Source organism: Leptodactylus fuscus, chromosome 3 (assembly GCF_031893055.1).
Source record: "Leptodactylus fuscus isolate aLepFus1 chromosome 3, aLepFus1.hap2, whole genome shotgun sequence".
NCBI lineage: Eukaryota > Metazoa > Chordata > Amphibia > Anura > Leptodactylidae > Leptodactylus > Leptodactylus fuscus.
In genome coordinates, this window is record NC_134267.1 from 128,580,646 (window position 1) to 128,601,733 (window position 21,088).

At 43.2% G+C, this 21,088-nt stretch overlaps 1 protein-coding gene across 1 annotated transcript in view; it reads left to right on the forward strand.

The window, feature by feature from the left end:
* The first annotated feature begins 7,439 nt into the window (after positions 1 to 7,439).
* The window catches only part of LOC142198503 (cyclic GMP-AMP synthase-like), a 31,339-nt gene continuing 17,690 nt past the window's right edge, over positions 7,440 to 21,088 (forward strand). The window contains exons 1-2 of the mRNA XM_075269537.1: positions 7,440 to 8,418; positions 15,991 to 16,216. Of these exons, the coding sequence (XP_075125638.1) occupies positions 7,441 to 8,418; positions 15,991 to 16,216 (1,204 nt within the window). The 5' untranslated portion in view covers position 7,440. The remainder of the gene's footprint in view (positions 8,419 to 15,990; positions 16,217 to 21,088) is intronic.

The following is a 21,088-nucleotide window of genomic DNA, read 5'->3' on the forward strand; positions in this document are numbered from 1 at the left end:
TCCTGATGCCCAAACACTGGAGCATCTGCCATCTCCTGTTGATTTTGTTGTTGCTGACCAGCAACCTGCCTTCAGTGACGATGACCAGACACAGTTGCCATCAGGGCAGCCTGTTGCCATGGGCGGTGTGCAGGAGGAGGATCTGAAAGAGGAATTGGAAGAGGAGGTGGTGGATGACGAGGACACTGACACACTGACTGGACAGGGGGGATGTCAAGCGGGGAAAGCAGTGTAGATGTGGAGGGAAGTGCAGCACCAAAGAGGGTGGCTAGAGGCAGAGGCATGTCCAGAGGCAGAGGACAGCCACCAAAGCCAGGCCACAGCCAGAAAGGCCCAAGATGTTCCCTATTCTAGCCAGCCTAGAAAAACTCCCCCATCGAGGCCACGGTCTTCGGTGGTATGGAGATTTTTCAATGTATGCACGGAGGACAAATATAGTGCGGTTTGCACATTTTGCAACTCAAAACTGAGTAGGGGCTCTGAAAAGAGCAACCTTACGACCACTGCCATGCGCCGTCATTTGGAATGCAAGTACTGGGCTCAGTGGGAGAGAGCAAACGCAGGACAATTGTCGTCCGGCGTTGCCGACACTGCCTCTCCCACTGTTGCCAATGCTGGCGCTGCAGTCAAGACCACCAGCCAGGACACCTCCACATCTTCCTCCACCACTTTTGGAACACCTGGGCCCAGGCATGGTCGTGTCTGATAATGGCTGGAACCTGGTAGCGACTCTGGAGCTTGCCAACCTCCAACACATTCCATGCCTGGCCCACATTTTCAATTTAGTGGTGCAACGATTTTTAAAAATGTACCCCAATTTACCCGAGCTACTGGTGAAAGTGCAGCGCTTGTGCTGCACTTTTGCAAGTCTACAGTAGCTGCTGCTAGCCTCAAAACACTCCAGCAATGCCTCCATCTGCCAGAACACTGGCTGTTGTGCGACGTCCCCACACGCTGGAACTCGACGTACCACATGTTGAGCAGAGTGTGTCAGCAGCAGAGACCCTTGATGGAGTATCATCTCCAAAACCCAAGGGTTCCTCAGAGTCAGCTCCCGCAGTTTCTGCACCATGAGTGGTCATGGATGGCAGACATATGCGAGATCTTGCGTGTCTTTGAGGAGTCCATCAAGAGGGTCAGCTGTGACAACGCACTAATGAGTGTAACAATCCCGCTCCTGTGTGTGATGCAAGAATCCCTCATCGCCATCAGGGATAACGCATTGTACGCTGAGGAGTTGGGCATAGGAGCAGAACCATCCCAGCAGGATAGTCAGTGCACACTCCTGTCCGCTTCACAGCGTATATTGACGGAGGAGGAGGAGGAGGATTACAAAGTGGCAGATGATTTCATTGTCACACAGGATGCTAGCGGGGAAGTTCAGTGCGTCTCATTGCTGCAGCACGGATGGGGTGAAATGGAGGAGGAGGAGGAAATGGAGAGTGACCATTCTGGTGGGGGCAGCGAAATCATGCCACGTAACACTCTGGCACATATGGCTGAATTCATATTGGGGTGCTTTTCAAGTGACCAACGCATTGTCAAAATCCTGGAGAGCAACCAATACTGGATTTTTGCAATCCTCGACCCCCGGTATAAAAATAATATCCGTACTTTTATTCCGGTGGAGGGGAGGCCCAATCGCATTAATGATTGCCACAAGCAACTGTTGCAGAATATGAAGGAGATGTTTCCATCGACTCTTGTTGGCGGCAGAGAGGAGAGTTCCTCCAAGAGGCTAACAACTACCATCCGGTCCACACCCACCAGGGGCACACTCTCCAAGGTCTGGGACATGTTAATGACACCCCCTCGCCAAACTACCGCCACTGAGGGGCCTAGTGTAACCAGGAGGGACAAGTATAGGCGCATGTTGCGGGAGTACCTGGCCGACCCCAGCCCTGTCCTCTCCGATCCCTCTGCGCCCTATACTTATTGGGTCTCCAAGTTGGATTTGTGGCTGGAATTTGCGCTGTACACCTTGGAGGTCCTTTCCTGCCCTGCCACCAGCGTGCTATCGGAAAGGGTCTTCAGCGCAGCCGGTGGCATAATTACGGATAAACGCAGCCGGTTGTCAGCTGACAGTGCTGACCAGCTGACTTTCATCAAAATGAATAGCCACTAGATAGACCCATCATTTTCATGTCCACCTCCTCCTCCTCCTCCTTCCCATACTCCTCCACTGTAAGCGTTGCACAATTCTGCTCATACTAGGCTCAATCCACCCTGATTCCACCAAACTCTGCTGGATAGAGGCTCAATCCACCCTAATTCCCCTAAACTATGCTGGTTAGAAGCTCCACTCACCCCAGGGGCCAAAAACACTGCTGGTGCAAGGCTCAACTCACCTCAAGGGGCAAAAACACTGCTGGTGCAAGGCTCATCTCACCTCAAGGGCCAAAAACACTGCTGGTGCAAGGCTCAACTTCACCCCAAGGGTCAAAAACACTGCTGGTGCAAGGTTCAACTCACCCAATTGGCCAACAACTAACCCTCTGCTGGTTAAAGGCTCAACTCACCCAAAGGGCCTAACATTCTGCTGGTGCAAGGCTCAACTCAATTAACCGCTTCCTGACCGGCCCTGTAGATTAACGTCAGCACGGCTTGGGCTCTGTGCTGCGCCGACGTTAATTAACGGCCCCTTTTAAAATGGGGTTCGGGTCTCCCCAAGGGTCGGGAGCTCCGTGGACAAAGCGCTAATAGCTGCTGGGGTCCACGGAGACATGATGATTCAGGTCCCAATCATGTAGTGGCCATGTTAGGGAAAGTTTGTTGGAGTAACAAACTTTCCCTGACATGCGATGCTGCCCGCAGGTTAGATGATCCTGCGGGCGGCATCGGAAGCAAGTGTTAGCTATATCTTATAGCTAACACTGTGCTTGAATTACTTGAGGTTTTAACCCCTTAGATGCTGGTGGTGAAACATCACCGCCGTGTCCAAGGGGCTTAGAAAAGATAAAGTGCCCCCTGGGCACCCCCCGTGGCGAGATCGGGGGGTGCCCATAAGTATCTTCTGCAGCCTGAGGTCTGACCAGTGACCCCAGGCTGCTAAGAGCCCCCAGTACCTGGTTGATCCTACCAGGTATTGGGGATGCAAGCCAATACATCTGTATCGGCTGGCTTCCTCCATAGACTGCAATACACTGTATTGCAGTCTATAGCATAGAGCCAGCGATCCCCTCTGATCGCTGATTCTAGTGTCCTTATAGGAGAAATAAAAAATGTAAATAAAAAGTTAAAAAATAAATAAAGTGTGTAAAAATTTTTTATATAGTTATAAAAAATCCCAAATTCCCTTTTCTTATATAAAATTAATGATATATATAAAAAAAATATATATATATTAATAAAAACAATACATATTTGGCATCAACGCATCCATCACAACCTGTACAATAAAACTGAAACAATATTTAACCTACACAGTGAATACCGGGAAAACTAACCGCAAAAAACCCGGCAAAAGTAATTTTCTCGCCATCTCACCTTACAAAATATGCTATAAAAAGTGATCAAAAAGTCACATGTACCCCAAAACAGCACCAATACAAAGCACAGGTTGTCCTGCAAAAAATAAGCCATAAACCAATTCTTTTAACCGAAAAATAAAAATGTTATACCTCTCAGAACTTGGTGATGCAAAAGTAATTGATTTACGTTCCCAAATGGATTTTTTTGTTCTGCAAAACTAGTAACACATAAAAAACAATATAAATGAGGTATCGCCATAATCGTACCGACCCGCAGAATAAAGGTCACATGTTACTTATGCTATACGCCTTGCAGAAAAAAAATTTAAAGGTAAAACACAATACCAGAATTGATAGGGATTTTTTAAATTCACCAAGAAAGAGTTAATAAAAGTTAGTCAATATGTTAAAAACACCCAAAAATGTTATAACAAATACATCTCATACCGCAAACATCAAGCCCTCATGCAGTCACATCACCAGAAAAATAAAAAAAAATTATAGCTTGTACAATGTGAAGACAAAAACCCCAAAATCACCAAATCATAAGAACACAACTGGTTACGGCAGGAAGGGAATGTATTAGCTGTGTGAGTGAATATTGGGGTACAAACCAGATTTAGAGCTTACGACGGAAAATAAACCAGAACTGCCCCCCAGAGTGACCCCCCCTCAAACATAGTAGCTACTGGGGATATAGTAGGGAATTTGGTGTTCCCAATGTAGTCCGCACAGCTTATATATCTACTATTCACCATCCGCTGTGCAATCACGTTTAGGATACTATTGCCCGATATACCCCCTAATAAGTTCTTTGAGGGGTGCAGTTTTTAAAACGGGGTTATTCTCTAAGGGATTCCACTTTACTGGTACTTTTAGAGGCTCTACAAACATGACATGGACAACCAGATACCAAACATCTGAATCTGCGATCCAAAAAACAAAAGAGCGCTTCTTCCCTTCTGTGCCCGACTCTGCCCAAACAGCTGTTTCAACCCACATATGGCATTAAGTATGTTATCCTGGGTACACCAGTGTCATACATGTGGGCATAAACTGCTGCTTGGGTACACAGCAGGACGCAGAAGGGAAGGAGCGATAAGTGTTTTTGGACAGCTGATTTAGATTGTTGGTTTTTTGACACCATGTCATATTTGTAGAGACTGTAAAATTTCCCCTACAAAATGGGGTCACTTGTTGGGGAATTCCAAATTACTGTCACCTCCAGGGCTTTGCAAAAACAACATGGCGTCAGGAAACCCCTTCAAATCTGTACACCAAAAGCTAAAAAGCCCACTGCTCCTTCCCTTCTGAGCCCTGCTGTGTGCCCAAGCAGCAGTGTACACCCACATATATAACTTCTTTCTACCCGGGATGGCCCCTTAATAGTTTTAGGAGTGCAGGTCTCTGACAACACATAGTGGGTGCAACTGGCAGATTTCTTTCAAAATTTAAATTTTCATTTTGTGCATTAATTTTTGGGAAGCATTTTTAGGCTCAGAATGATAATACCCCTTGATACATTCCTTAATGGGTGTAGTTTTTAAAATGGGGTCACTTTTGGGGGGTTTCAATTGTATTGATACTTTAGGGGCTCAGCAAATGCGACATGGCACCTTGTGAAAATGAAAACTTTGGAGATAAAGGGACATTTTAGTAATTTTTAACCTACACATCCCAAGGCTATTAAAATCTGTGAAATAGCTGTAGGGTCAAAATGCTCACTATACCCCTCAATGAATACCTTAAGGGGTCTAGTTTATAAAATGGGGTCATTTATGGAGGTTTTCAATTGTTTTGGTAACTCAAATCTTGTTTGAATGTCCAATGGGTCTGAAACATTTTGAAGCAAAAATTGTGTCTTGAAACCCAGTTGGTGCTCCCTTCTTTTTGGGCCCTACTTTTTGCGTCCGTACATAGGATTAAGGCCACAAAGTGTACATTTTTGAACACAGGAGAAATGGGGTCATCTATTTTGGGGTGTTTTTCTTTATTTTCATGTGTTATGGGGGAAAAAAGCTGCCTTTAAAATGACACTTCTGTGTAAAAAAAATATGAAAATTTTTTGTTTGACGCAAATTTTTTCAAAATCTATGGGGTCAAAATACTCACTATAACCCTCAATGAATACCTCAAGGGGTCTAGTTTCCAAAATGGGGTCGCAATTTGCAGGTTTCTACTGTTTGGACACCTAGAGGGCTCTGCAAATGGGACATGGTGCTTGATCATGATTCCAGCAAAATCTGGCCTCCAAAACCCAATTAGCGCTCTTTCCGTTCTGAGCGCTGCCATGTGTCCGTATATAAATATACCAGAACATATGGGGTATTGTTGCATTCAATAGAAAGTGTGTAGCAATATGTGGGTTGCAATTTCTCCTTTAACCCCTTTTGAAGATGAAAAATTGGGGGCTAAAGTGACATTATATTAGAAAAAAATTTTACAAAAATTTCATGTCTCAATGGTAAAAAAAATTGTGAAATACTTATAGGGTCAAAGTGCTCACTATACCCCTGGATACATTCCTTGAGGGGTCTACTTTTCAAAATTGTGTCATTTTGAGGGGGTTTCCACTGTTATGGCACTTCAGGGGCTCTGCAAATGCAACATGGTGGCTGAAACAGATTCCAGCAAAATCTGCCCTCCAAAATCCCAATAGCGCTCCTTCTGTTCTGGACCCTACAGTGTGCCCATACATCATTTAACATTCTCACATGGAATAGTTTCATGCTTGGGGTATTTGCTTAATAGAAGTTAGAATGCGTTTTCTTCTTTAACCCATTGTGAATGTGTAAATTCTAGGGCTAAATAAATATATTAGTGAAAAAAAAATTTAAATTTAAAATTTGACCTCTATTTTGTTTTAATTGCCGTGAAATGCTGAAAGAGTTAAGAAACTTCCTAAATGCAGTTATGAATTCTTACAGGAGTGAAGTTTTTAGAATGGGGTGATTTATGGGGGTTTCTATTAGAGAAGCCTTTCAAGACCCCTTCAGAACTGAACTGGTCCCTCGAAAAATGTGTGTTGGAAATATTCTTAAAAATTTGGAAAATTACTGCTTGACTTGTAAGGCTTATAACATCTGAAAAAAATGAAAGGGCAATTAAAGTTTGATGCCAATATAAAGCAGAGATATGGTAAATTAAATATATGAAGTAATTTGGGTAGTATGACATTCTACATGAAAGGCATGCAATTTCAAAGTTTGAAAATTGCATTTTTTTTCAAAATTTTCACCAAATTTCCTATTTTTTTCATAATTAAAGACAAAACATATTTACCAAAATGTACCACTGACACGAAGTACAATGTGTTGAGAATAAACTCAGAATCACTATGATAAGTTAATGCATCTCAAAGTTATTACCACCTAAAGTGACACATGTCAGATTTGAAAAATGAGGCCTGGTCATCTAGGTACTTTTATGCTCGGTCTTGAAGAGGTTAAAGGTGTTTTTTCAAAACAAATACATTGGGAATGTGTCATCTTTAATACTATGCCTTTTGAGGATCATTTTATCTTCAACTTGCTTAACTGTTCATATTAACAGTCAATTTGACCAGGGGTGTCCAAACTTTTGCATGCCACTCAATGGTCCTCTTTAATTTTCACAATGAATTAAAGGAGAAGTTTCACCCCCTAATGTGATACACAATGTCTGAAATAATTAATGTGTAGTTGTAAACTTCAGTATGAGTATACAGTAGGGCTTGGACTGGAAGGTGTACTATGTGACTTTTGGAGGGCAAAAATGTATGCTGATGTGAACCGGTTGTATGACCACACCACAAGGTGTTGTCAGCAATAATTAGAAATAAGGAACATTACTTGCTAAGTGAGATTCTTCACCACTTAGGCTTTCAGTTTCATTTCTTTATGAACGCTCTGACTTGGGAGGGGCTCAGCTTATAAAAGGAAGAACAAAAACATTTTGCAGCACACACATACTTGACGAAAACTCACAAGTAATGGAAGGCAGAGAACAACCAGTTCAAGACAAAGAAATGGCCACGCGCCCAAAAGAACCGAGAGCCAGGGGACGTTCTCCTCATAATTCAGGTCAATTGGGTAATGGTGAAACTTTACCACTAAAGAGAGACTTGGAGAATCCTGGAAACTATACATCTGAAGTGGACAACAGATGTGATGGACCTTCAAGTGGAAGGAATTCCCAACAGAAAGAACCGAGAGGCAGGGGACGTAGTCCTCATAATTCAGGTCTATCAGGTAATGGTGAAACCTTACCAGTAAAGAGAGACTTGGAGAAACCTGGAAACTATACATCATTTGAAGTGGACAACAGATGTGATGGACATTCAAGTGGAAGGAAATCCCAACAGAAAGAACCAAAGAGCAAGAAAAACCCTACAGATGGCCCAATTGAGAGAAATCATCAACGTTTACAAGACACATCAGCAAAGGAAGGGGAAGATAAAGGAAAATCTCCAGAACATAAGGACAAGATAGCACAACTTACAGCTAATGTGAGATATTTACCAGTCGGTTTGCACAGTGCAACTACAACTGAGAAGAAACTGAGTAAATCAAAGTCAATGGACCTAGAGACGAACAACAGAGCAGAAGATCAATCCTCTATAAACAAGAAGAAGATAGACAAACAGCAAAAAGTAAGACATGTTAAATGTAAATCCTTAGATGACACACAGGAAAATGGTCAACCACAAACTAAAGTGGCTTCAGAAAAGAAAGTATGTAGTAAAACAACTAAAGAAGAAGATATAAAAACTGTTAGTTCCAGAGCCCCTAGGAGATTGAAAGATGTGATTGATAGAAAATTAAAGTTGAAGATGGAAGAGATTTCAAATGCAACGCAGAAAGTTAATGCGATTGTAAACACAGTCCTGAAGTCTGATCAATTCAGCTATGATCCTCTTTTCAAGAATACAGAGAAACTAACCACTGGAAGCTACTACGAGCGTGTCAAGGTAAGATAAATATTTTAAAGGGGAACTAAACTTTAAAGAAATAACAAATACATATAACAAATGGTTTACCTAAAGAGCTGCCTGCATGATTTTCTGCAAGTTGCAATAGCAAGCAGCTTCTCATAAATCTTGCAGGCAACATATACTGGGTTTTGATCAAAGTATCCTTTATTCTCTATAAATATCAGAATTTCCTCTTTCTTATGACACTAAAAGCAAGTTTCTAAGTTTTATAATGCCCGAGATTTAACTGACCCTTCCCTATGCTCATTTTCTCTTCATTTCACACAAACCCATATATTGTACAAAGTGAGAAGCAGGATACAGCTCTCTATACAGAAACAAGGGAAAGAGTAAAGAAATGCAGGATTTCACAGAAAGGAGCAAAAAATTGTTAATAAAGTACATTACAACATTTATTAATGACACAAATGCAAAAGTTATTTGAAAGTTTAGCTGCAATTTAATTTAGCTAGGTAGAATTAATATTCTACAATCTCTTTTGCAGCTTCATATTGTTTTTAACTCAGATTTTCCAGGATCCTGAAAAGCAAATTTAACTAGCTATAGAACAATTTGGGAGTGAAGAGGAGGATTTATTTAGGTGGATTTAGCATTTAACAACCACTAATAGAAACTAATTATGGTTTGTTACCCAGCTTTTCCTGAACCCTGTATTGTAATATTTGCCTAGCTACTCTACACTTTGGAGGAATTGTCACTTCATAACTTGGTAGACTTGTTAATTAAATCTGCACAAGAAATCTTACTAAATTTACTAAATGCATGAATAGACTGATCTGCATACCTCCCAACTATCAGATAACAGAAAGAGGGGGACAAAATCTGTGCAGCATACTGAGGCAGATTTGCATATAAGCCATGCCTCTAACTCTATCTGTGCCCCTTCAACCATAACCAATTTCATCTAGTCTCTTTGTACTCCCCGACACAGTATAATACTTCTTTACTTGCCCCAATATGCTAATAATATGCCCCCTTAATGCGCCCACACAGTATCATGCCCCCTTTTGGCCACAACACAGTATAAAATTCCCTTGTAGACTCTATATATTATAATGCACCCTCTTTGTAGCCCCATAAAGTATAATATTCCCTTGTGGCCCCAACAAGTGTTCACTGAGTACAAAAAGTTGTGCAAAAGTTCAAATGCTACCCAAACAACAAACCCTGGATCACCAAGGAACTTAAAGTGCTTCTCAACAGGAAGAAACTTGGGTTGAGATTGAGCTGGTGAGTTCAAATAGCTGTGGCCCAGAGGGAAATAAGAGGGTAGCTATGCATATGTTGGACTAACTACGAAATTAAACTAGAGGAGAACATGCAAGTAAAGAATATGGTAGCTGTCTGATCAGATATTAAGTTGATCTCAGGGTTTGCCAGAAACGGGCATGGCTTAGGAGTAAGATGTGCTCTCAGAGCTCCTGTCCTGCACTCAACTTATTGGAATCTATAAGCCCACCTTCTTACATTCCTTAAAGTGGTTGTCCAGGATAAAATACAAATTAACCCCTTATCTAAACCCCTCCCCTGCCTAACTTCTAATTAACATGTATTTTTTTTTTTAAAAAAAAGTATAATTACCCATAGTCCTTATCAAGTGACTTCCCCAGAGACACTTTATGATAATCTGATGACTTTCCGTTTCGTTGCTTCTGAAGTGGAACGTCACCAGTACTCTCCCCCCCAATCCCATCAATACTTACATGCCTTCCTGTCCGGGAATGGCTCCTCCCCTGTTCCTCTCTTCAAGCGCTTTTGCAGTCTGGAGGTGGCTGCGAGACATGCGTAGTAGAGATGGCACTCCATGTCTACTGCACAGGTACCGGTCTGTGTACAGTGAAGGAGAAAGGAGGAGCCGTCTCCCAGAATGGAACATAGGTAAGTATGATGAGATGGGGTGGGCAGGGCTTCATAGTGAGCGGTATAGTTTAGCAAGGGAGACAGGGGGCGGACAGCAGTAGTGGGCAGGATAGCTTACTAAGGAGACAGGGAGGGGGCTGTAATGGAGTGAGAGAGGATGGGGAGAGCAATGACAGGGAGGTAGTGTGGAAGGTACATAGGAAGCTGCATAGCTGGAAGCTAACACCGGGTAAACAAATGCAGAAAATGCCAGGAGCTTCCACAGAAACAGAAATAATTCAAAACACTGCTAAAAGTATATGGGTGTACTTTTAAACCATCAATAGCACTAACAGAACTTTTAAAATTGTCTGGAAAACCCCTTTAAATTCTGCAATTCCCTCTGAATGTTGGCACTTTCATCCTGCAATGGGCACACTCTACCACATTTTCTGGGACTGCCCTCTGCTACTGGGCTTCTGCACAGAGGTGAAAGACATGACTGATGCATTCTTTCCTGCTAGATCCCCTCACCTACTTGGTTAATTTGTCTCCGTGGGAAAAAAGTCTGACAGATTGTTTCTTTGCGTACAGCAGCCAAGAGCCTCATAGCAATGTGTGAATGACCTTCTTGCCCGTATGAAAGTTAGCCGCAGTCCGGAAAACCTGACCATAATTTTGAATAACATGGTGGAGGCATTTCAGTCTATATGGAACCCGTGAGATACCTACTGTATACGGTATACTGTGTGTTATTCCCTAGTCTGAAGTATTTTTATGTTTAGCTATTTATCATTGGTTATTGTTCATACTTTCATGGCGCTGGAGATTTTCTGTATCTATTTGTTTAATCCTCTTTATGATAAATTTAATAAAATTTACAGTCGAAAAAAAAAAGACACTGAGTGGGGCCACTGAGGGGACATTAAACTGTGTGCGGGGAGCACTATAATGTCTGTGGCCATATAGAGGACATTGTCATTTTAATGCACATGAGCCAGGAAGTTTAGGAAGAGTGGGCAGTATCTAGTCTGATTACTTTATGTCTATACAGTTATTGTGGCCATTTTGTTGGAAGAAATTCCCCATAGAACTAACTACTGTATATACTCGAGTATAAGCCGACCCGAATATAAGCCAAAGCCCCTAATTTTACCACAAAAAACTGGGAAAACTTATTGACTCGAGTATAAGCCTAGGAGGAGGGAAAATCCACCATTGCAGATAAAAAGTCTGGTCATGTGCATTGCAGCTTAGTAACTTCATGGGGATCATAGTAATAGCAGTTAACCCCATCATGTCCCTCACATTAACCCCCTGTGTGCCTCACATAAGGATTGCAGATATGTGGGACATATGGAGGTAATAATTAGGTATCTTCATAATTAAGGTCCTTCATTAGTACCCTCATGTGTCTCACATGTTAGTTACCATTATATGGGGCACACAGGGGGTAATGTGAGGGACATGATGTGGTTAACTGCTATTAATGTGAGGCACATGGAGTTACTGAAACTAAATTAATAAACCCAAATGCCTGACATTAATAGGAATAGTAACCACAGCAGGTACCTGTGTGTTTTACTATCACTTTACTGTAGCTTCCTCTCCTCCATACAACAGACATCTTCTATAAGACACAATGAATCCTGCACATAACGGCCACTGACTTATCTGCAGATATTACATTCTAGTTTCTAGGTTCTACAGGACCTTTGATGATATCACAGTCACATGATCTTACATGACAAGCCAATCACAGAGCAGTAGCACTAAAGGACCTCCCCCTTTGTTTAATTCATGCAGGTCCATCACTTTTCTGTGCTCTGTGGACCCTGACTTCAAGTATAAGCCATAGAAACTGTGCTGAAAAAGTCAGCTTATAGTCGAGTATATACGGTATATGAAATAGATACGGTAACAGTGCCAATACCAATAGTACCGGCAGAATTAACAGTGCTAACAGTAGTACCAATAGTACCTGCACTATTATTTAATACCTCCTAACCCTCCTGGATTCAGCAGGAGAGTTTCAGATTCTGGATACTGTCATTTTGTTCCAAGTGGTGGGAGGTATGTTCCAGCTTCCATTGGACACAGATGAGTTGAATACAAAGGTGAAGCATGTTGCTGTCTGTTCCCTGCCTCACTATGTGTTCCTGGCAGTTTGGATACAGGCAGAAAGGATGTGATGTGGTCACTACATTACATCTGATGCTCCCTGAAACCACAGACAACACAAACCAGAGAGGACTGCAAGAGAAGATGAGTATAAGTTTTATTTTTTGTTTGATGCATTATACTGTTGGGGCATCAGAAGGGGGACATTATAATGTGGGGGGCACATTAAGGGCCCCCACATTATACATTACAATATGTAATATACAGTTCGGGTTATATCAAGTAAGATAGTATAGTGTGAGCCCACATTGAAGGGGACATTATAATGTTGGGGTCACTATTAAAGGGACATTATATTGTAGGGGCTACAAGGGGGCATGATACTCTATTGGGGGCACTAAAGGGACACTGTAATGTGTGGGGGACACAAAAGGACATGTATGGGAATAAGCAGAGTCAAAATGAAAGTGAGTAGGGCTGTAGGAAATTTGCAATACCTAAATTCACTAAGGCACACTATTTGCACCACAGATTGCCCTTTAGCAGTTAGGAGAAATGGTGGTGTACACAGTGACACCAGCTGGCTGCACCTCAATAAGGCACAGTGACAAGAGTACAACCCAGTACAGCTCCACCAGGAAAATCACCCAATTTTCCCACACTGCTGAATGGCGAACATAGGTAGTTAGTTGTGTTTTGATATTTCAACTCTATTTCCCTGCAGTATTATGCATATATACCTTTCATTGGCTTTGGAAAAGCTGGGAATCCTAAATGGCAGACAATATTTGTAGTATCTTAGTATCTTCACTAATGTCCTGAAACTACTACTGTAAGGATTGGAGTCAGGGTCAGGCAGTGCAAAGTGACACAGCTGGGAAGGCAACACTGTGCAACTAATGACAAAAGGGGTCGTAGGCCCTGCGGCTATGACTATGCTGTAGTATCTGAGATGAGGCAGACCAATGCACTTCCTAATTGAAGTGCGCCTACCACGACTCCTTACGCTTCTATCCCGGCGGCTAGGATAAGGGAAGAGGAGGCCCTGAAAGTCCTAGGGACTGGAGTCACGGGGTCACACCTAAACAGAAAGCACAGTGTAACTGCAATGCAAAACAAAAGACTAAACAGCATGGAACCAGAGAGGACCACAAGTCCCAGCAAGACACAGAAGAGAAGGCAAGGTCAGACGAGCAAGAGGTCAAGCCAGGAGATATAATAAAGGTACCAAATCAAAAGACAAGGGATAGTAAAAAATACAAGCCGGGTATACAAACCAAGGAACAGACTGAATACAAACAGACAGGGAATCAGACTGAGCAGGGGGACCAGGAAACACAAAGTGAATGGCTGGCAAGGATCCATGCCTGGGTGGGGTTTAAATAGCAGCAGAGAACACACCTGATGGCTAATGGCATGGAGACTGAAGGCAAGGAAAAGATTAACCCTTAATGACCTAAGCACACCCAATAGAACTCCTAACACGTCTCCCAGGGAGACGCCGCGCAGTAAGGAGACCGCGGCGACTCCGTATCCTGACAACTACTATATTTAGTTGCAGGGATGAACTTAGCTTTTATGTTGCGCCCTCCCAATCCAAAAACAAAAAAAAAAGATACCTATGTTTGTTTACATGATGGGGCCCCCTAATTAGGACACAGATCATAAAATTCCCTTAATTGGCCCCAACATAGTTACCCCCTTTTCTTGGCCCACCATGCAACACATGACCCCACCTTGTGGACAGATGAGTAAACATATCAGCAGCTGCAAGCGCAGTGCTGTCTCCACACGGCCGCCCTGAGTTCCTTTCTGGGCAATTTCTCTCCTCCCCTGCTTGTTTTTCTAAGCCAGCCCAGGACAGGTTGCGCTCAGCAATTATGAAAATACTGTCCCCTTAATTTGATAGGGATAGCGCCGCCTGAGGCTGCCACCTCATTTTGCCTCATTACAGGTGTCCCTCGTGTGTATGTATTAAATAGTATGGCAATCAGGGGCGTAACTACCGTAGAGGCAGCGGAGGCGGCTGCCACAGGGGGCCTGGTGACAGCCGCTACCGCTGCGTTTTTTGTTTTTGTTTTTCAATAGGCCGTTACTGGCCCTATTTACTTGCCGATCCTGGCTAGGCCGGGATCGGCAAGTGACACCGCGGGCCCCACAAATACTATCATTATACTCGGGGGTCTGCAAAGACCCCGAGTATAATGATCGTCGGACCGGGAGAGGTAAGGGAACGTAAAAAATACTGTTACTTACCTCTCCACAATCCTGCCAGGCCTCCTTCATACTTGTCTGACGTCTCTGATGTCACATGAACCCGGCCTGCTTCCCGGGTCATGTGACGTCCGACATCATTAAAGAAGGACGAGAGCGACGGCCGACAGCATAGGAGCCGGGGAACAGGTAAGGAACTGGTTTTTTTAAAATGTTTTTATTCCCCCGGGTCTCTGATTATTATACTCTGTATAATAATTATTTATGGGTGTCCACAGTGGGACATAATACTGTGTGTAGGGGACACTATTGGGGATAATACTGTGTGCAGGAGACACTATGGGGGATAATACTGTGTGCAGGGGACACTATTGGGGATAATACTGTGTGCAGGGGCCACTAATAGACAATACTGTGTGCAGGGGCCACTATGGGGGATAATACTGTGTGCAGGGGCCACTATGGGGCATAATACTGTGTGCAGGGGACACTATGGGGGATAATACTGTGTGCAGGGGCCACTATTGGGGATAATACTGTGTGCAGGGACCACTATGGCGGATAATACTGTGTGCAGGGGACACTATGGGGGATAATACTGTGTGCAGGGGCCACTATTGGGGATAATACTGTGTGCAGGGACCACTATGGCGGATAATACTGTGTGCAGGGACCACTATGGGGGATAATACTGTGTGCAGGGGCCACTATGGGGGATAATACTGTGTGCAGGGGCCACTAATGGACATAATACTGTGTGCAGGGGCCACTAATGGACATAATACTGTGTGCAGGGCTTACTAAGGGACATAATAGAGTGCAGAGGAGGGGGTCGGTCGAGGTCTTCGGTGTCGGTTGGGGGGGGGGCCATGTCAAAAGTTCGCCACAGGGCCCCGCCATTCTTAGTCCATGTCACATTTGTTTTTTCAGGGTCCCTTCTTGCTCCAGAGCTTGCTAGATTTGTCTTCCAGGCTTCTGGTAAAGCTAGGCAGCATAACATGAAGTTATAATAGTCTGAAACTGAGACTATCAAAGCAGTAGAAATGGTGAAGTGGCACTCCTCTGATGATGCAGCTTTTTATGCAGATGTGTTGCATTCAAGAAACTCAGAACTCTGTAGTTGCAATTGAATAGAAAACTGTTCACCATAATCCACTAATATTTACAAATATTAATTCTCTACAAGTGTAGTTATGTTGGTTAACTTTGAATTTATCCCCTTAGAGCATATAGATCAAACTCAAGGCCACATGCAGCCCTCCGTATCATCTTATGTGCCCTGTGTGGTCAGGACACAGAAGGACTGGCTGTCCACTTTTGCTTTTTCCTATGACAATGCATAGCATGCCTGACTAATTATTTTCACATTGACAGATATCAAAGCCAAATGAATTTGACATCATGTTAAAAGTCCAACCACCAACTCTCAAGACAATTCACATGGAAAATCTCGATGGGAAAGGTCCTTTCTACACATTGTCTTTTAAAGGTCGAATGCCACAAGACATGCTTAAATATCTAGATTCAGAAGGAAACATTTTAGCCAGAAAAATAGTGAAGGAATTCATAGATCTTATCAAGGATGTTATTGCCAAGACAGGTAAGTGAGTCCTATGAAATGTAAGATTATACTCCTGTATATTAACTAATGATCCAATTACGCTCTACAAGCGGACATGCGCAGTCGGCTCTGCCCAGGCTCGATGCCTGGCAGAGTGAATTCAGAGCCGGAAGAGGACGCGGGGACGCTGCGCAGGGAAAAGACTTCTAAAGGTAAGAGAAGAACCAGCGTTGATTGGCAATGTATAGCATTCTGTCAATCAACGCTGGTTCTGCATCGAATCTTAACTTCGAACAGCTACTAGTACTCGATTGAGTACGAGTATTTCAAATACCGTAGTATTCGATCGAATACCTACTCGATTGAGTACTACTCGCTCATCTCTAGTTCCTATAGTTTCTCAGTCTGTGCTGATCTAAATAAAATCTGTTATTTAAAGAAAACTGACACAATTATAGTCTAATAGTTTCTGACCAGGTCACCCTTTTAGTGCTTTGCTCATATTCCTGAAATAATTGTTTGAAATAAAAAAAACAAAAAACACACACAGCTAAATCGACACACACACAGTGTCAGAACTTAAAATATTAACTCTGTTAAAGTGGATGTCGGATAGTTAAATATGGTGGCTGCAGAGATGCTGAGCGGACGATAGATCTCTACTAGGGTTGAGCCGATCTTGAGATTTCAAGATCGATTTTAAAATCCGATTTCTATCAACTTCCAGTCGATCTCGATCCCGATCGTGAAATTTGCTCGATCGCTGATCCCCTAGTCAATGCTCCTCTATGGGAAAAGTCACTTTTAGGGTTGAGCCGATTTTGAGATAACCTCTGATCTCGATCCCGCTGGAAAAGATCGGGTCGGAATTCCAATCGCGAATGTGAAATTTACTCGATCGCCGATTGGAATCTGATCTTTTTCCAATCTCTACTGTATTATGCAGAGGAGACCCAGCAACAATGACCACTATCGATAACTGCAATGATCACGGGCATTAACTCCCCTGACACCTCGATCAATCACTATTATAATTAAGCAGTGTGCAGTAAAAAATAATAACTGGGAAAAAGAGGGCAGGAGACAGGCAAAAGATGAAGGAGGAGGCAACACACATACAAGAGCTGAAAATAAGAATATGGGTGGCAACATTACTCCTGCAGGTACCACAATACAAGTCAACACATTAAACTATTACAAAATCAACGATCAACAATAAATCATAGTTTTATAGTTGATCTTCTCCTTTAACACTTAGTTATAATCATGATTTCTCAGAAATCAACAAATCATGATTAGGGAATGTAAATTGATCTTTGGAGAGGGCCACACAGGGACTCCATTGAAGCGATAGCATGTAGCTGCTGCAATGTTTAATTGCTTGTTAGTTGTCCATTTGATTTTGCTCAAAAACAGCAGCTATACCCAAACTGTGTACATGATTGTAATGGCCATTTAGATTTCCAGGTGACATAGCTGTTTTCACCCAAAATCATGCAAATTGATGCTGCACGCTGCCACGGTTTTAGACTGCATCATGACTATATTAGTGATGCCCTGTGTGACCCTCCCACTGCTCTAGGGTATCAGGAGCTGTAAATATGGCAGTGGGAAAATGATACCTTAATAATCTAAGAAATAAACTGCATACACGTCTTTGAGCAATGTAAAATCCTTGGAGCAGGGGGATAGCTATAGAGGTTACAGCAGTAGCTGTTGCTACTGGGTCCTGAACCCCAAGGGAGCCTCAAAGGTCCATCTACCACATAAAATATACCACTGCTCAATGGGGCAACATGGTGGCTCAGTGGTTAGCACTGCAGCTTTGCAGTGCTGTAGTCCTGGAGTTTGTCCTGCCAGGAACAGCATCTGTGAGGAGTCTGTATGTTCTCCCTGTGTTTGCGTGGATTTCCTCCCATTCTACAAAGACATACTGATAGGGGAAAAAAATGTACATTGTGATCCCTATATGGGGCTCACAATTTCCCCCCCAAAAAAATAAAATATACTACTATTTTAAATGCTACAAGGTTGGTAGGGACCCCATTAAAGATTTTGCATTGTTGCCTACGAGCTTCAAGCTACATCTATCCCTGGGAGTGTCCTAAAATAAGGGGTCGCCGGCTCCTGGAGCATGCTCCAGGGCTGACATCCCATTGCCATGACAGCCGGGAGCCTTGTACAGGCTCCCAGGCTTGTCTGCAAATTGTCTCTTTTGCAGGCTGGTCTATGCAGCCTGCAAAAGAGAGGATGATTTTTTGCAATGCATTGCACCCCAAATCCACCCCATTCTGAATTTTTTTCCTGCTTCCCAGTACATTATATAGAATAATTAATGGTGGCATCATGAAGAAAAATTTGTCCCGCAAAAATTAAGACCTCATATGGCTCTGGGAGCAGAGAAATAAAAAGTTATGGGGTTTAGAAGGAGGAGAGTCAAAAACGAAAAACAAAAATCAAAAAATGCCATCGGCGGGAAGGGGTTAAAATGCCACATTGTTTAAAATAACTCATTATTCACCACCTTCTGCTGCTCAAACAGACACTCCAGCTTGTGCCACTGTGCCCGGCACTACTGCTCCTGTGTTGACAATGATGTGCATCCTTCCCTACATGGACATATCCCAGGCGAGGCTCACTTGGTGACATCAAGCAGGAACAGCTTTGCTAGAGAAATAGTGGTGGCTGGGTATTCTCCATCGAGGCAAAACACAGTGGAATCCAGTAAATGGAACATCAGCCACTGCACTGACAGTAACTTGGCCAGGGATGAGTTAAAGTTGCATCTGGATAACAAGGTCCATATTGGTGTTTCCTTGAAACACATTCCCTTATGGATGACTAACCTTGGCATGGAGAGAGAAAAAAGAAAGACTATGTGCTAGGTGTGGATATGTCTTGCCTACAAACAAGATCAGTGGGAGAAGGAATCTTGCTCACTGTGCCTGTCAGTGCCATTGCCAATTCTATTTTGCCAAATTAGCTTGTGATGTCATTTCATGTGAGTATGGAGAGACCTAGTTCCTAAATGTGTGCCTGAATGGCCATTGGTAATTTTCTGCTTGCAGATCTTGTACCTTGCCATTGTTTTGTTATTTTGATGGATCACCTCCCCTGTGACTCTGGTCATTATACTCTGAGGTCTGAAGAAACCCAGAAGTATAATAATAGCAGTTTTGTTCACCCAACAAATACCCTTGCTGTGGGCCCGTCACCCTACTTACCCATCCTTGCTCCTGTCCATGGCCACTTCCACTTCACCTTCAGCCATCCAGGGGGCTACGTGCATCAAATATCACATGTCCTGGTGCTCTTCAGAATCAACAATGTGATATAGGATGCACAGGGCCCCCTGAAGGGCTGAAGGAAAAGCAGAGGCAGCTACAGGCAGGAGTGGGATTAGTAAATAGGGCCCATTACTTGCTGAAGTAACTCCAGCAGATAAAGGCCTATTTTTTATAAAAAAAAAAAAACAAAAACAAAAAAACAACAGGGACAGCAGGAGCCATGGCAACTATTGCAGTAGTTCTGTCATTGGATTCCTCTAAACTTTCACAATTGACATCTCCAGATTGTCTTCTAGTGCTTTTACCAGCAGAACTATCAGTATCACACCCCATGCCACTACTACCTTCACCACCACCAAGAGTCATGTCCTACACGTCTGCCTCCTCTTCATCCCAAAACATCCAGTTCATCAAGAAGAGGAAGACTTAGGCTAGGAGGAATATCTCTCTCAGCAGATGATACATGACTACATAGGGAATGGGATCTGTGTCAGTGAAGATGAAGAAGACATGGTTGACATTGCAGAAAGCCTGCTAAATTATATTCCCTGTCATCCGTACCAGCGGCACAATGTGGGATATTTTCTACCCCTGTGTGCTGGTAGGACAGGCGGATTTTTAATTAGCCAGTATTAACTTCACATGGCTTGACCCCTTCAAGAGGGCACGGATACCTCGCCCCTGCGTGTTTTTTTCTGTCCTGTGTGGAAGGACGGGACGGGGGGAGGACTCTCTGTCCTCTTAAAAGGAAAATATAGAAAAAAAAGAAAAACAGAAAGGAATTGGACCTGTATGTCTTACCTGGTCCTATGGATTCACCGTTATTGACCCTTTCTTCTCACCTCTGCAATCTGGCATGCTGCAGTCGCTTCTTCCTACAGTGAAACAGGGAAGTGGTAAGTGCCTGTTGGCTCTCCAATACTAATAACTCAGAACTTACTATTCGTGCTCTCTCTTGCAGCGGCTGCGGTGTCTGCGCAGGGGCCCTGTTTCCCTGCGTTCCAAAAAGCAGTCTGCTTGCCTCGGCTGCCCTAAGCATGGGTTATCTCCGACCGTGATGCGCATGTATCACATTGAAAGCAATAGGGAAAAAAAGCAGCGCATTCATTTCAATGGGGAGCGCACGTATGCCGGCTCCCATAGAAATGAATGGGATCTGCATTGTACACGCTCATTCTGAACGTGTTTTACGTTCAGAATGAGCTGAGCGTATCCGCAGTGTGAATGCACCCTTAAGTCAGCATTCCTCGGAGGACACTGCCTTTGAGTGCACTGTGCTAGGCTCAACATGCACCGAGGTCCCTCCCTAAGGGGAATTACTCGCTATCTCCCCACATTGTGCCGCTGGTACGGACGACAGGGAACAAAGGATTATGAAGATAATCTTGTTTCCCTTAGTCCTAACAGCGGCACAAGATTTCTCTCCCGATTTCACATTTTTTTCCATTATATGTTGATTATTACTTTGATATTAACACGCAGGGGGGAGGTATCTGTGCCCTCTTAAAGGGGTCAAGCCATGTGAAGTTAATACTGGATAATTAAAAATCCACCTGTCCTACCAGCAAACAGGGCAGAAAATTGTGCCACTGTTAGGACTAAGGGAAACAAGATTATCTTCATA